The 13948-nt window shown below is 46.5% G+C and overlaps 1 protein-coding gene across 3 annotated transcripts in view; it reads left to right on the top strand.

Moving 5' to 3' along the window:
- CFAP54 (cilia and flagella associated protein 54) overlaps positions 1-13948 on the top strand; it is a 615020-nt gene that overhangs the window by 65250 nt on the left and 535822 nt on the right. For all 3 annotated transcript variants that reach the window (XM_077265522.1, XM_077265521.1, XM_077265523.1), the window contains 2 exons: positions 461-659; positions 4382-4480. In XM_077265522.1, the coding sequence (XP_077121637.1) occupies positions 461-659; positions 4382-4480 (298 nt within the window). The remainder of the gene's footprint in view (positions 1-460; positions 660-4381; positions 4481-13948) is intronic.

Genomic DNA, 13948 nt, shown 5'->3' with positions numbered 1-13948 from the left:
GGATTTCTTGTGACTTTCTTGTCGCAGTCCTTTCAGGGGTCACAATGTTACCACATTCACTGTAGCAGCATCTGGCAAACTTTAGTCGCATGTCAGATATCACAACCAAAGTCGCCATGTAGACCCAGACTCATTATTTTCATGTGCAACTATTTAGTGTAATGTAAGCCTGAAGGTTTATAACGTCTTTATTTCAAACCGTACTAATACATTTACCCGTTTCCCAGGTATGTTCTGAAAAGCTTCATACAATGAGATCATAATCATCCTTTTTTTAATGGGGATCCCTCTATGCAGCATGGGGATCTACTAGCTTTCCCTCCTGCCCGGTACATCTACATCCTTTTCTTTGACATTCTGATTAATGCAGACCAACCGAAACGATGCAATTGCCAACACTATCTGTGCATAGTAAGATAGGCCACATAATAAGAAAGTACATCTGCTATTCTATTCCCAGTTGCCGTGGCCTCGTACTAATACTGAGCGACTTCTGGTTGAGATGTTTGGAAACAATGCAGCCCAATTCCTTGCGATTGTTGAAGCGCTGACAGATAGCAACAGAAGAGTGTTGCAGGTTGGACCCCCGATGCCGGATGAACCAGAAATTCACGATGTGATTGCAGAGCTTTGTTTTGCTGGAATCGACATCCTTTCAGGTAATTATTAAGGTTCCTAAAGAACGACCCTGGGCACAACAGAAAACTGAGTCCTACTGATAGTCCAGGTCTCAGTCCTACTGTTAGTGCTGGTCACCGCTCTCAGTCCTACTGTTAGTGCTGGTCACCACTCTCAGTCCTACTGTTAGTGCTGGGCACTGTCCTCAGTCCTTCTGTTAGTGCTGGGCACTGTTCTCAGTCCTTCTGTTAGTGCTGGGCACTGCTCTCAGTCCAGCTGTTACTGCTGGACACTATTCTCAGTCCAGCTTTTAGTGCTGGGCACTGCTCTCAGTCCTACTGTTAGTGCTGGGCACTGCTCTCAGTCTAGCTGTTAGTGCTGGTGTCACGGGTTCCTTCTCCGGTATCACACAATCAACAGAGCAAGAGAATAGTGAACAATTCCAAGACCTTTATTTAGGCAAAACACGAAAGGTCCATATATATGATCCATCACACAAAGGATAAAATATTCCAGAACACGAATTCATCCAGTCACAGGATAAAAGTCCAACAATCCAGCACAGAGGATAACAGTCCATATTCCCCTCTTTCTCTCTGATGTGCTGTGTTCACTTCATAGTTCCAAACAAGACTGATCTGTGTCTCACCTCCCCATTCACAGGTTAGGAGGGTGGGTCACAGGGGCTCATTGTTTCAACAAGCTAGGTCAACATGTCATTAGCATATTAGCAAACAACATTATTCACTGACCCTGTGGAGAGATAACAATACAGAACTGTGGGGAGAATATCAGATGGCAAATAACAAAACACCATGAAAATAAGTAAAATAGAAATATACACAAAATGATACCCACATAACATATCACACCATCACAACCTCTCCCCCTCATAATAAGTGAGCACGCCATTAGGTCTACTCTTGTGGGGGTGGTGGTTCCTCTTCCTCAGGCGGGATGGAGTGCACAAGATGCACTGGATGAGGTGGGGCTGTGTGGGGCTCCCTCCGAATCCTTGAGGGACAGCCAGACTGTAAATGTCCAGGTTGCCCACACCCGTAACATCTCCTCTCTGTGATACCCCCAGGTTGTGGTCGGAACTGTTGGGGCCCAGGATTGCGAGCTGTGATTTTCATCGGCTTGCGGCTGGGTGGAGGGGCAGATATAATCAGAGGGGGACGGGGCGCGGGAGAAGGCCGTGGTTCATTGTCCAGAAGCCTCCTCCATTGCGGTCGGATACTAAGGGCTTCATCGGCCAGGGCTGCAGCTCTATCCACGGTGCACGGCGTGCGCTCCCGGACCCATTCCCGTACCTCTGCGGGGCACTTGGCAAGAAATTGTTCTATAAGGAACGCCTGTATAACATCTTCCACAGTAAAGGCATTTTTCTGCTTCCAGCCATCTCCGACATGCCTGGGACATCTTATGTGCATACATCCTAAACGATCCCCCCGTGGTGCATGGGAAGTCTCGGAACTTGGCCCTATATGAGTCTGGGGTGATAGCATGGTAATCCAGGATAGTCTGCTTTACAATGTTATAATCCCGATTCTGCTGTGAGTCAATGGTTCGGTAAGCCTCCGCCAGGCTACCGTTCAGGAGTCCCACTAACAAACGCATCCAGCCAGAGTGGGGCACCTCCATCACAGCACACAGTCCATATTCCATTCTTTCTCTCTGATGTGCTGTGTTCATTTCATAGTTCCAAACAAGACTGATCTGTGTCTCACCTCCCCATTCACAGGTTTGGGGGGTGGGTCACAGGGGCTCATTGTTTCAACAAGCTAGGTCAACATGTCATTAGCATATTAGCAAACAACATTATTCACTGACCCTGTGGAGAGATAACAATACAGAACTGTGGGGAGAATATCAGATGGCAAATAACAACTCAACACCATGAAAATAAGTAAAATAGAAATATACACAAAATGATACCCACATAACATATCATACCATCACAGCTGTGCACTATTCTCAGTCCAGCTGTTAGTGCTGGGCACTGCTCTCAGTCCTACTGTTAGTGCTGGGCACTGCTCTCAGTCCTACTGTTAGTGCTGGGCACTGTTCTCAGTCCTTCTGTTAGTGCAGGGCACTGTTCTCAGTCCTTCTGTTAGTGTCGACCTTAATCGGGACGGGTCCTACACTGTCTAATATTAAAACCTTACCATGTGTCAGAGTTGACCTCAGTGTGTCAATAAGGGCAGACAAAAGGACCGGATCCCAACCTGTGGACTCCAGTCTGGGGAAGCCTTTAAATGTAATTTCTAGCTCAGGAGAGGGAGGCCACACCCCGGTAATGGATAGTCAGCTGGCAGGATAGCTTTTAGCCTCTGAATGTAAACTGTTATGTGTGTAGTCACTAACCATAAGAAATGATTTTAATGGCTATTACTAAATTGCAGAATATTTCATTAAAGCCTAGGACCCAGTTCACATCACATTTTTGCAACGTCAGTGGCTTCATCAGGGTTTCTGTCTGAAGCCAAGAGAAACAGGATTCAGCAGTATCCTCCAACAGGGCCATTGACTTTATTGAAGCAGATGGAGTCAGGTTGTGCTTTGTCTAACCTCCTTTACACAGTGTCTGCCTTTTTGAGCCGGGCACAAAAGCGTGTTCAACTGCACTTTACATACTGTAATGCCTCACGTCAGTGGCTCCGGTACGTGTGGTGACAGTTTCCTCACGTACCGGAGACACTGACACACATAGAGACGTTAAAATAAGTGTCTCTGCAGATGTAAGCGTGTTTTCACGGACCGTGTGTCCGTATGCAAAACACGGAGACATGTCAGTGTTCGTGGGAGCGCACGGATCACACAGACCCATTAAAGTCAATGGGTGTGTGTAAACACGTACCGCACATGGATGCTGTCCGTGTGCTGCCCATGTGCTTTTTTTAAAGTCATAGGGTTTAAATTGAAACAAATTGTTTCAATACACGCACACGGACAGCACACGGACAGCACACGTATGATAAACACGGATAGCACACGGATGGCCTACGTGCACACACGGACACAGACACGGATAGCTCCGGGACCGTTTCTTCCGGTACCGGAAATATCTGGATGTGTGAGACTGGCCTCAGTCTGGAAGTGATATTATTTGAGATAGGTCATGTTCCCACGCTCAGTATTTGGTGAGTTTTTGTACCTCAGTATGTGTAAGCCAAAACCAGGAGTTCTATTATACTCTTCCTCTGATTGTTCATCTCCTGGTTTTGGCTTACAGATACTGAGGTAAATAATGAACGTGTGAATGTGGCCTCAAAGATGCAGTCAGGAAAAATATCTCGGAGTAAAAAAGGGGGCATAAGGGTATGTCACACAATGTCTTGTTACAGTGGATTTCGCTTGAAAAAGCGTCTACAAAAAACTAAATGTAAAAATGACATTGCTGTACACATGTTCAGTTTTTGGTTACTTCTTTTAAACACTTCAGGGTTTGGAAAATGAAACTGATAACAAAAGCAGCGTGATTATTATTTATGCAGCTGTTGCTGGGGAGTTGCTCTCTAGTTACAGGTTAAATAATCCAAAAAAAAAGACGCCGCCGGCGGAGACGCCAAAAAGACAACGGTAGGTTGGTAGGTGTACCGGCAAAAGATGTCGTGCACATACCCGAACACAGTAAAACAGACTGATTCCTAGCTTCTCATGGGACTTTTATCTACAGCACAGTGTTGCTGAATTCATGTAAATTACTGTAGGATAAAAATGTAACTATGACATTTATTCTACTGTTTATCACTTCTTCTAGGGGGAGGCAACAAAGGTGAGCGGAATGTGGGAGGTACCCCTGAAAGTGAGCTGTGCAAGCTGCTGAAAGAGTCTTCACTACTGGAGTTAGCAGTGCAGGGTAAGATAGAAAGTATTTAACGGATAAATCTGTGAGCTATGTTGGTTTACATATATGTAGAGATTCACTCTCTCAGGTAGGCATTAAGCAGCGTTCACACGGGCAATGCTGTTTGGTCCAGGTGCAGTTTTATTGCTTTCATTAAAGTCCAAGGGATTGAAAACCAAAAACAGCCTCTTCTGGGCACAAAGGTATCACAGCAAATATATGGTTAATTGAGCAGTGCACATATGTCAAAGCCCGGCATTAAGCTCAGCTCCTTTGCTGCTGTGTGCAGCTCTCCCCGCAGCATTAATACCCAGGAGTAGTGTTGAGCGATACCTTCCGATACTTGAAAGTATCGGTATCGGATAGTATCGGCTGATATCCGAAAAATATCGGATATCGCCGATACCGATACCCGATACCAATACAAGTCAATGGGACACAAGTATCGGAAGCTATCCTGGATGGTTCCCAGGGTCTGAAGGAGAGGAAACTCTCCTTCAGGCCCTGGGATCCATATTCATGTAAAAAATAAAGAATTAAAATAAAAAATTTGTATATACTTACCCCTCCGGCGGCCCCTGGACCTTACCGATGTAACCGGGAGCCTCCGTTCCTAAGAATGAGGAGTTTAGGACCTTCGATGACGTCGCGGCTTGTGATTGGTCGCGTCACACTGGCATATTGCATCGGATGCGATATGCTAATGACACTCGGCTCCTGCTCGCAGCAGAGCAGGAGCCGAGTGTCATGCGTCTGTGCTCCGAGCCTCTCGCACAGGGAGGATCGGAGCACAGCTGCGGAGGAGGCGGAGAAATGAATTTCTCCATCTCCTCCATTGCTGGGGTCCGCTTATAACGCACATCACTCGGATGTCTCACTCGCACCCATAGGCTTATATGGGTGCTAGTGAGCCGAGAGTTTTCCTCGGTCCGAGACAATCGCAGCATGCTGCGATTGTCTCGGACCGAGGAACACGCCCGACAAAAAGTCGGCTGGTGGGAGCTGCCCCATAGCTGAACATTGGTCCGAGTGCAATGCGATTTTTTATCGCATTGCACTCGGCCGTTTAAAACGCCAGTGTGACGCCGGCCTTACACAACAATGCATCCTCCCTCTATTGGGGCCCTCTGTCTATCAGATATACCTCTCCAGGGCAAAAAACCTGCACATTTAGGGTATGTGCACACGTTGCGGATTTGCTGCGGATCCGCAGCGTTTTTTGAGGTGCAGAAGCGCTGCAGATCCGCAATTGATTTACAGTACAATGTAAATCAATGAAAAAAAAAATGCTGTGCACACTTTGCGGAAAATCCGCTGCGGAAACGCTGCAGTTTAAAAGAAGTAGCATGTCACTTCTTTTTTGTGAATCTGCAGCGTTTTTGTACCCACTCCATTATACAATACGGCAGCAAAAACGCACAAAAAAATGCTGCGGAACCGCACAAAAAACCTCAGGTGCGTTTTCTGCCAGGAGAGGCAGAATCCGCAGCAGAAATTCCTAAGCCTAATCCGCAACGAGTGCACATAGCCTTAAAAGGATTATTAAAAACAGCATTGGATTGCTGTGAATGCTTAGCCAACTAAGAAAGCAATCACTACCTCCAAATATATACTACAAAGATATAACAAACTGACCATCACTTCCTAATATAATGAAACAAGTGTGAACAGGTGCAAACTACTGTGACTGTATTATACAGTGCGGAAAATCAGCATAAAACACATTGCATTGTTCAATATTCCATTTACAAGAGATCAATTTGCATTTCCAACATTTTCCATGGAAGTGTAGCAATTATAGACAATAATCAATCACCATATTTTTCATGGTGAGAAAAATCCAAATGATTCGGTGTCGATGATCCATTTACTCCAGAGATTGAGGGCAAAGGCAGAGACGCTCCTTCACGATTAGAGAGTCTGCACCTGTGGCAAAGTTTCAGGGATCCTCCTCTTTCTCAAGCACACAATCTTCTCTTCCTTCCTAAAAATGACACATATCATGTGTCACCCTGCACCAATCCTACAAACTGGTATTTAAAGTAGATGAAACCATTTATTTTGCTATAGTCAAAACAAAATTTTTGTTATACATAATTACATGCAATCCTTTCTTGATGTGTTCTCATAAATTATAGTATTTATTTATACATACCTTATTTGCTGCATTTAAATTTACACGTGGTGCAATAAAACACATTAAAAAATACATGATTCTATAGAAGAACTCTGATGTTACATTTTTATTCATCCTTTCCGGACTTACTGTATTGATGGAGACTATCCAGTATACCTCTGTTTTCAGTAGTTTTCTTTTAATCTGTTTTGCATCATCCTTAACTATCTCCTCCATGATCATCGATTTTAATTCTGACATCCACATTTCCAAAAGTGTTTTGCAACTGTAGTTCCCTAAATTTCTTATCCAATGTCCCTTCATTCTTTTGAAATGTAAATTGCATTACTACTATATAGAATACACTTATAAAATGAAGGTACTCAGCACACAAATTGTCAAGGTCCCATTGATGTGGCTGGTGGGCTCTCACAAATTGGCCTGGTCGCATTGTTCTGGCTGGTGGGCTCACACAAATTGGCCTGGTTGAATTGTTGTGGCTGGTGGGCTCACACAAATTGGCCTGCTCGCATTGTTGTGGCTGGTGGGCTTACACAAATTGGCCTGGTCGCAATGTTGTGGCTGATGGGCTCACTAATGCAGTTATCATTTCACGTATACAATTGTTACAGCATGTGGTTGTATTCTTTGTGTATCTAATACAGTCACATCAGTTTGAGATTGTTCACACGTCATTCCATTAGGAAGTGCTTGACAGTTTTGTGTCTTTATAGCTTACAATATATTTTGTAAGATGGCCACTGGACGAGTCCCTGAGGGGAAATATGTGTCATCGCTGCTATTAACTGCGGTGGTGTGAGCTTGGAAGCATGCTCCAGCACATATAGTGCTGAGAGAGTTATCGGGCCATTCCATTGCCAGTTTTTATGAGCAATCATAAGTGATGGGTGGGAATGAATGCTCACATATCCCAACCCCAGGGGCGTGGTTTGGCAGATAAAATGGAGGCCGTGTGTCTCATTCAGGGTCTGGAGCTGGAGATGTGTGGATCTCCTTTGTGTTGGTCTGTGCTAAGGCCAGACCTGAGTGGTTTATGAACTTTGAATAAACATGCCTGGACATTGCAGCAATACCGCTTCCTGTGCCTACCTCAACCGCAGCTGAGTGTGTACAAACCTCTACAATTGGTGGTAGAAGCATGGGCACTAATTCCAAGGGGCAGTGTGACTGCCGCACAGATATCGCATGTCCTGGGTTAAAGTGGCTGCAGGAGCGAAATCTGACAACATGGAGGAATTGATAAAGCAACTTGTGCAGGCTAATAGATATGACAGCAACAACATCAGCAGATGCAGCTTCAGCATCGGCACCAGATGGAACTCCTAGCGGAAGAGATCCGTGGCAGGGCAACCGCCCAACCCCAAATCCAGTTGATGACTCTCACGTGAGGAAGACCGTAAGAAGAGCGTTGCAAAAGATGACCCGGGTGATGACGTCGAGGCGTTCCTGGCGATGTTTGAAAGGGTGGCAGAGCTGGAGAAATTGCCTCCTGCGAAGGTTCTGGCGCCATATTTGACAGGTGAATCACAGAAGGCTTATTATAACTTGGCGTTGCAGGACGCAAAAGAGTACGCCAAGTTAAAGGCTGAAATCTTGGCACGTTTAGGAGTGACTCTGTCAGGGCGCAACGGGGGCACCAGTGGGACTATCACAGTGACAAACCTCCCTGGTCTCAAATGTTTGACCTCCTACACCTGTTCCAAAAAGGTTGCAACCTGAATCCTCCTCCCCAGCACAGATGGTGGAAAAGGTTGTCATGGACAGGTTAATACACTCCATACCAAGGCCGGTGCAATCCTGGGTTGCCCAGGAAGATCCCCGTAATGCCGATGACCTAGTGAACATGGTGGAGAATTATCAGGCGGTCGAGAGTTCCTTGGGGAAGCAAGGGGTCGGAGCATCCTCATACTGGGGTTCCCAAAGGGGGGCAGACACCAAACATGGGGGGGACGTTCATGAACCCAGGAGGTATCTGAGTCAAAGGCCCCGTCCAATAGTATAATTTGTTGGAGGTGTCATACCCCAGGTCACATAGCTGCCCGTTGCTCCATGATCACCCAGACAATGGACTGCAGCATAGGACGGCGCTGCTCATATTTCGCATATCCTGCCTGCAGTGCTGTCCCTCAACCAGGCAAAGGACCGCATGCATGCTCCGTAACAGTAACCGGGGTGCAAATGACTGGTCTTCTGGACTCTGGGAGTTTGGAAATGCTAGTGAGGGCCACAATTCCCCATTGGCTGATTCCTGGAAAGAGGGTGGGCGTCCGCTGTATCCATGGCGACGCTAAGGACTTCACTGTGGTCCAAATGGTCATAAACACAAACTATTTCATCCCATGAGATCAGCGTGGTCAAGGACCTATTGCACCCTATAATAATAGGGCAGGACTTTGCATTATTTTGGGACTTGTGGGGGAAAGGGAGGACGTCTGGTTGTCCGGACAACAGCCAGTTGGCTCGTACAGAATCTTTGTCGCAGGCTGCAGATGACAGGTTTCCATTTTGTGTGCTGGGTGATGATGAGCATGAGGTAACATCCATTGAGGCCAACACCCCTGAGCTGGAAGTGTCCGGGGCAAACTTTGGAACCGCCCAACTCAGGAATTTACCTCTAAAAGGGGCATTTGATAATGCAATAGTACTTAATGGTGTTGCTCAAGAACCGGGGGGCTGACACCCGATACCCACATTTTGCCATGAACGGGGAGGTGATATATCGGGTCACCAAGCTGAGAGGGGAGGTAATTGAGAAGTTACTGGTGCCAGGGCTGTACAAACGCAGGGTGTTAGACATGGTCCATACAAATGTGTTAGGTGGTCACCTGGGCATAGGAAAGGATCCTCCAGAGGTTCTACTGGCCCGGTTGTCACCGTGATATTGTGAATTTCTGTAGGTCCTGTCCCACCTGCCAGCTGACTTCCCCAGTTACCCATTTTCATAGCCCCTTAGTGCCAGTGCCCACTTTCGAGGTGCCACTTGATCGCATAGCCATGGATCTACTGGGGCCCCTGTCCAAGTCCGCCAGAGGATATCAGTATACCTTGGTGGTTCTGGACTATGCTACGCGATACGCGTAGGCCATTCCACTATGTAACTCCTCCGCCAAGTGTATCACCTGAGAGTTGGTCCATGTCTTCTCTAAAACGGGTCAAAGGTGATGAAGGAGTTGTGCAAAACCCTGCAAATCGCACAACTCCCAACCTCAGTCTACCATCCACAGATTGATGGCTTGGTAGAAATGTTCAATAAAACCTTGAAGGCCATGTTGACGAAGTACGTAGAGAAGGACAGCAGGGACTTGGATTGTCTACTACTGTACCTCCTTTTCTCCATCAGAGAAGTCCCACAGGCCTCTACTGAGTTCTCCCCTTTTGAACTCCTGTATGGCCAACACCCCAGTGAGCTCCTCGACGTAGCAAGAGTCATGGGAGGCAGAGTCTACACCCTATCAGAGTGTGATCGAGCATGTGGCCCATATGCAAGCGAGAATTGCCAAGACGATGTCCCTCACGAGAGAACACCTTTGCAAAGCACAACAGGCGCAGTCAAGGGTGTACAATAGGTCGGCGAGGGTGAGACACTTTCACCCTGGGGATCAAGCACTTGAGCTTGTGCCCACGGTGGAGACCAAATTCCAGGCCAGGTGGCAGGGTCCCTATGAGGTGGTGGATAAAGTTGCTGATGTCAACTAGAAAGTCCACCAAGCAGGGGAGCGGATGCCCTACCATGTGTACTACGTGAACCTGATTAAACCGTGGCAGGACAGAGAACCTGTGGTAGCTCCTTGTCTCCTGGCCAAGTCCGTTGTCAGTGCTTAGGATGTTAAGGTAGCAAACACCTCGTCCTGCTCGCAGAAGCAGCTTTGCAGAGAGTTGCTACAGCGTAACAGAGACCTGTTCTCAGAACTTCCAGGTTGTACGAAGATCATAGAGCATGAGGTCCTGATGGATCCTCTTGTCCGGGTCAACTTAAAGCATTACCAGATTCCCGAAGCACGCCAAGAGGTGATCTCAAAGGAGGTGAAGCGGATGCTGACACTGGGACTCATCGAGGAATCCAAGAGTGGCCAGTCCAGTCCAATAGTCTTAGTGCCGAAACCATATGGGGAATGGCGGTTTTGCAATGACTATAGAAAGCTAAATGAGGTTTCTAAGTCTGATGCATACCCAATGCCACAGGTCAATGAGTTATTTGAGAGGCTGGGGCTGGCTCGGTATATTACTACCCTTGACCTCACAAAAGGGTATTGGCAAATTTCAATGTGCCAAGACGCCAAGGAGAAGACTGCCTTTTCAACGCCAGATGGATGCTTCCAATACACAAGGATGCCGTTTGGGTTACAAAGCACTCCAGCCACATTCCAGAGAGCCGTGGCCCGGATCCTAGCTCGACGCAAGAGGTACGCAGCGGCCTACCTGGATGACTTTGTGATCTTCAGCCTGGATTGGGAAGCCATCTGAGCAAGGTCCTTGCGATATTTGATGCTCTATAGAAGGCAGGCTTTTCCATAAACCCTAAGAAATGTGCCTTGGGAATGGAGGAAACAAAATACTTGGGCTGTGTTGTAGGCAGGGTCGAAATAAAGCCCCAGAAAAACAAAGTTGAGGCAATCCAGGGCTGGCCCCAACCCTTCTCAAAGAAGCAGGTCAGGGCGTTCCTGGGCATTGAGGGCTCTTACCAACGGTTTATCCCAAACTTCGCCATGGTAGCTGCTTCTCTGACAGATCTCCTTAAGCGACAAAGTCGGCTATGGCTGAGTGGTCTCCAGAAGCTGAGACAGCCTTCCAGGAACTGAAGCTGACCCTGTGTAGACAGCCTGTGCTGTTCTCAAGGAGTTTGTGGTCCAGACGGACATGTCAGATGTTGAGCTGGGCGCTGTCTTATCTGAAGAGGTGGTCGGGGAAGCGCACCCCATAATGTATCTTAGCCGGAAGTTGTAATCCTGCAAGAAAAATTATTCCATAGTGGAGAAGGAATGTTTAGCCATCAAGTGGGTGTTGGACTCTCTAAGGTACTTCCTCTTAGGCAGGAAGTTCAGACTAGTGTAAGACCATGCCCCACTGAAGTGGATGAGGGAGAAGAATTGGAACAATGCCCGAGTGACCAGGTAGTTTCTAGCACTTCAGGATTTTGACTTCCATGTGAAGCATAGGCCAGGGAAACTGCATGACTGTTAGAATCTGTTTGGTTTTTGACCATCCGCCATTTTGTTGTGGTTTCTGGCTGCTGGTCTTTTTCCCCTGGTGCTGGGTTGTCTTAGGTCAGGTGATTGTATCACCCTTTATTACCCAGCACCTGCCTCCCAGTCCTTGCTGGCCAACAGTGTTAATCCGCTAGAGTTCTGGCTAGGTGCTTTGATAGCTTTCTGTGTTTGATATTGTGCAGTTCTGGGACCACTGGTTCTGCTATCCTTAGTTTCTGTTTTCAGTTGGTTTCTGCAGCATTCTCTGTGTTTTCTATTAGGAGGTGACCTGTTTTTATACCCAGTCCTTAGATCTTTTAGAGACCCCCTTCCCCCTATCTATAGGTCTTAGCTGAGATTAACCTAGGATCGTCGGTGGGTCTATTCGCAAGTAATGGGCCACCCACTCCATCGCCCCTCTTGATTGAAGAAGCCGAAAGGCGAAACGGCGCTCGTCGGGCACAGGAGGTGACCTGCTTTTTCAGTTCATCAGCTCCACTCACCATCAGGTAAACACCAGCTCTGGCTCCGCTTCTAATTCTTTTTCTTTAGTTCCCTCTCCGCTGGTTGTCTTCCTAAGGAAATTTACATTTCCTTCTCTCATGTCTTACACTGCCATCTAGTGGCTAATATCCTCCATAGCTTACTGCTGCCATATTCTTATGCACAGTAGTAATTATTAGTAGTAAAATATCATTTTTACTTTTATACCACTTTAATAAAATCTATTAGCACTACAGCCAGAGCCTTTTTCTATCTCCTGGTGCTAGAGTACTGTCTAATTTACATACCTATTATTAATTACTTATCTCTCTGCCAAACCCTTTAATTAGATAATAGTTTGCTATGTGGTGTCTGTAAAGAGACGTGTTACACGCCCATCCACATAGACAACCTCTTCTTTTTTATAGGGATTTTATCTACAGCATAGTAACATGTGATATGCATATTTAATAGGTAAAATACATTGCTACTGGGAAACGTGGGCCACCACTTGTTTTATTTTTGGAGGTCCAATTGTTTTACATCACCCTGTCTTTTTAAGTATTGTAATTTTAAACTATTTTGTTAATAAAGATCTCTTTTATCGTCACCCATTAACGTGTCACTTCATACCTCAATAGGTAAATTCAATTCAGCATCTATAATCGAAGTGCTTATGTTTTGCCTATATTAAACCCTCTCCTTTTCGGATTATGGTATTAGTGTAAGACCATGCCCCACTGAAGTGGATGAGGGAGAAGAAATGGAACAATGCCCGAGTGACCAGGTAGTTTCTAGCACTTCAGGATTTTGACTTCCATGTGAAGCATAGGCCAGGGAAACTGCATGACTGTTAGAATCTGTTTGGTTTTTGACCATCCGCCATTTTGTTGTGGTTTCTGGCTGCTGGTCTTTTTCCCCTGGTGCTGGGTTGTCTTAGGTCAGGTGATTGTATCACCCTTTATTACCCAGCACCTGCCTCCCAGTCCTTGCTGGCCAACAGTGTTAATCCGCTAGAGTTCTGGCTAGGTGCTTTGATAGCTTTCTGTGTTTGATATTGTGCAGTTCTGGGACCTCTGGTTCTGCTATCCTTAGTTTCTGTTTTCAGTTGGTTTCTGCAGCATTCTCTGTGTTTTCTATTAGGAGGTGACCTGTTTTTATACCTAGTCCTTAGATCTTTTAGATACCCCCTTCCCCCTATCTATAGGTCTTAGCTGAGATTAACCTAGGATCGTCGGTGGGTCTATTCGCAAGTAATGGGCCACCCACTCCATCGTAGGGTATCAGCCTAGTCATAGTGCAGGGTCAGTTTTCCCCCTTCTATCCTAGTTTTGTGTTGCAGTTCCATAACAGTGGCAATGCTGACGCTTTGTCGAGAATCCACTGTTTGATAGCAGAAGGTGCCAAGCCCTCCAGCTTTGGGCAGAGAGGGAGGGTATGTAAGATGGCCGCTGGATGGACGAGTCCTTGAGGGGATATATGTCATCGTAGCTATTAGCTGTGGTGATGTGCGCTCGAAAGCATGCTCCACCCACATATAGTGCTGAGAGAGTTATCAAGCCATTCCAGGGCCGCGTATTCCAGGGCCGCGTTTTATGAGCAGTCATAAGAGATGGGTAGGAATGACTGCTTACATATCCCAACCCCAGGGGCATGGTTTGGCAGATAAAATGG

Source organism: Ranitomeya variabilis, chromosome 5 (assembly GCF_051348905.1).
Source record: "Ranitomeya variabilis isolate aRanVar5 chromosome 5, aRanVar5.hap1, whole genome shotgun sequence".
NCBI lineage: Eukaryota > Metazoa > Chordata > Amphibia > Anura > Dendrobatidae > Ranitomeya > Ranitomeya variabilis.
The sequence above is the reverse complement of the archived record's forward strand: the minus strand, read 5'-3'. Positions and strand labels throughout refer to the sequence as shown.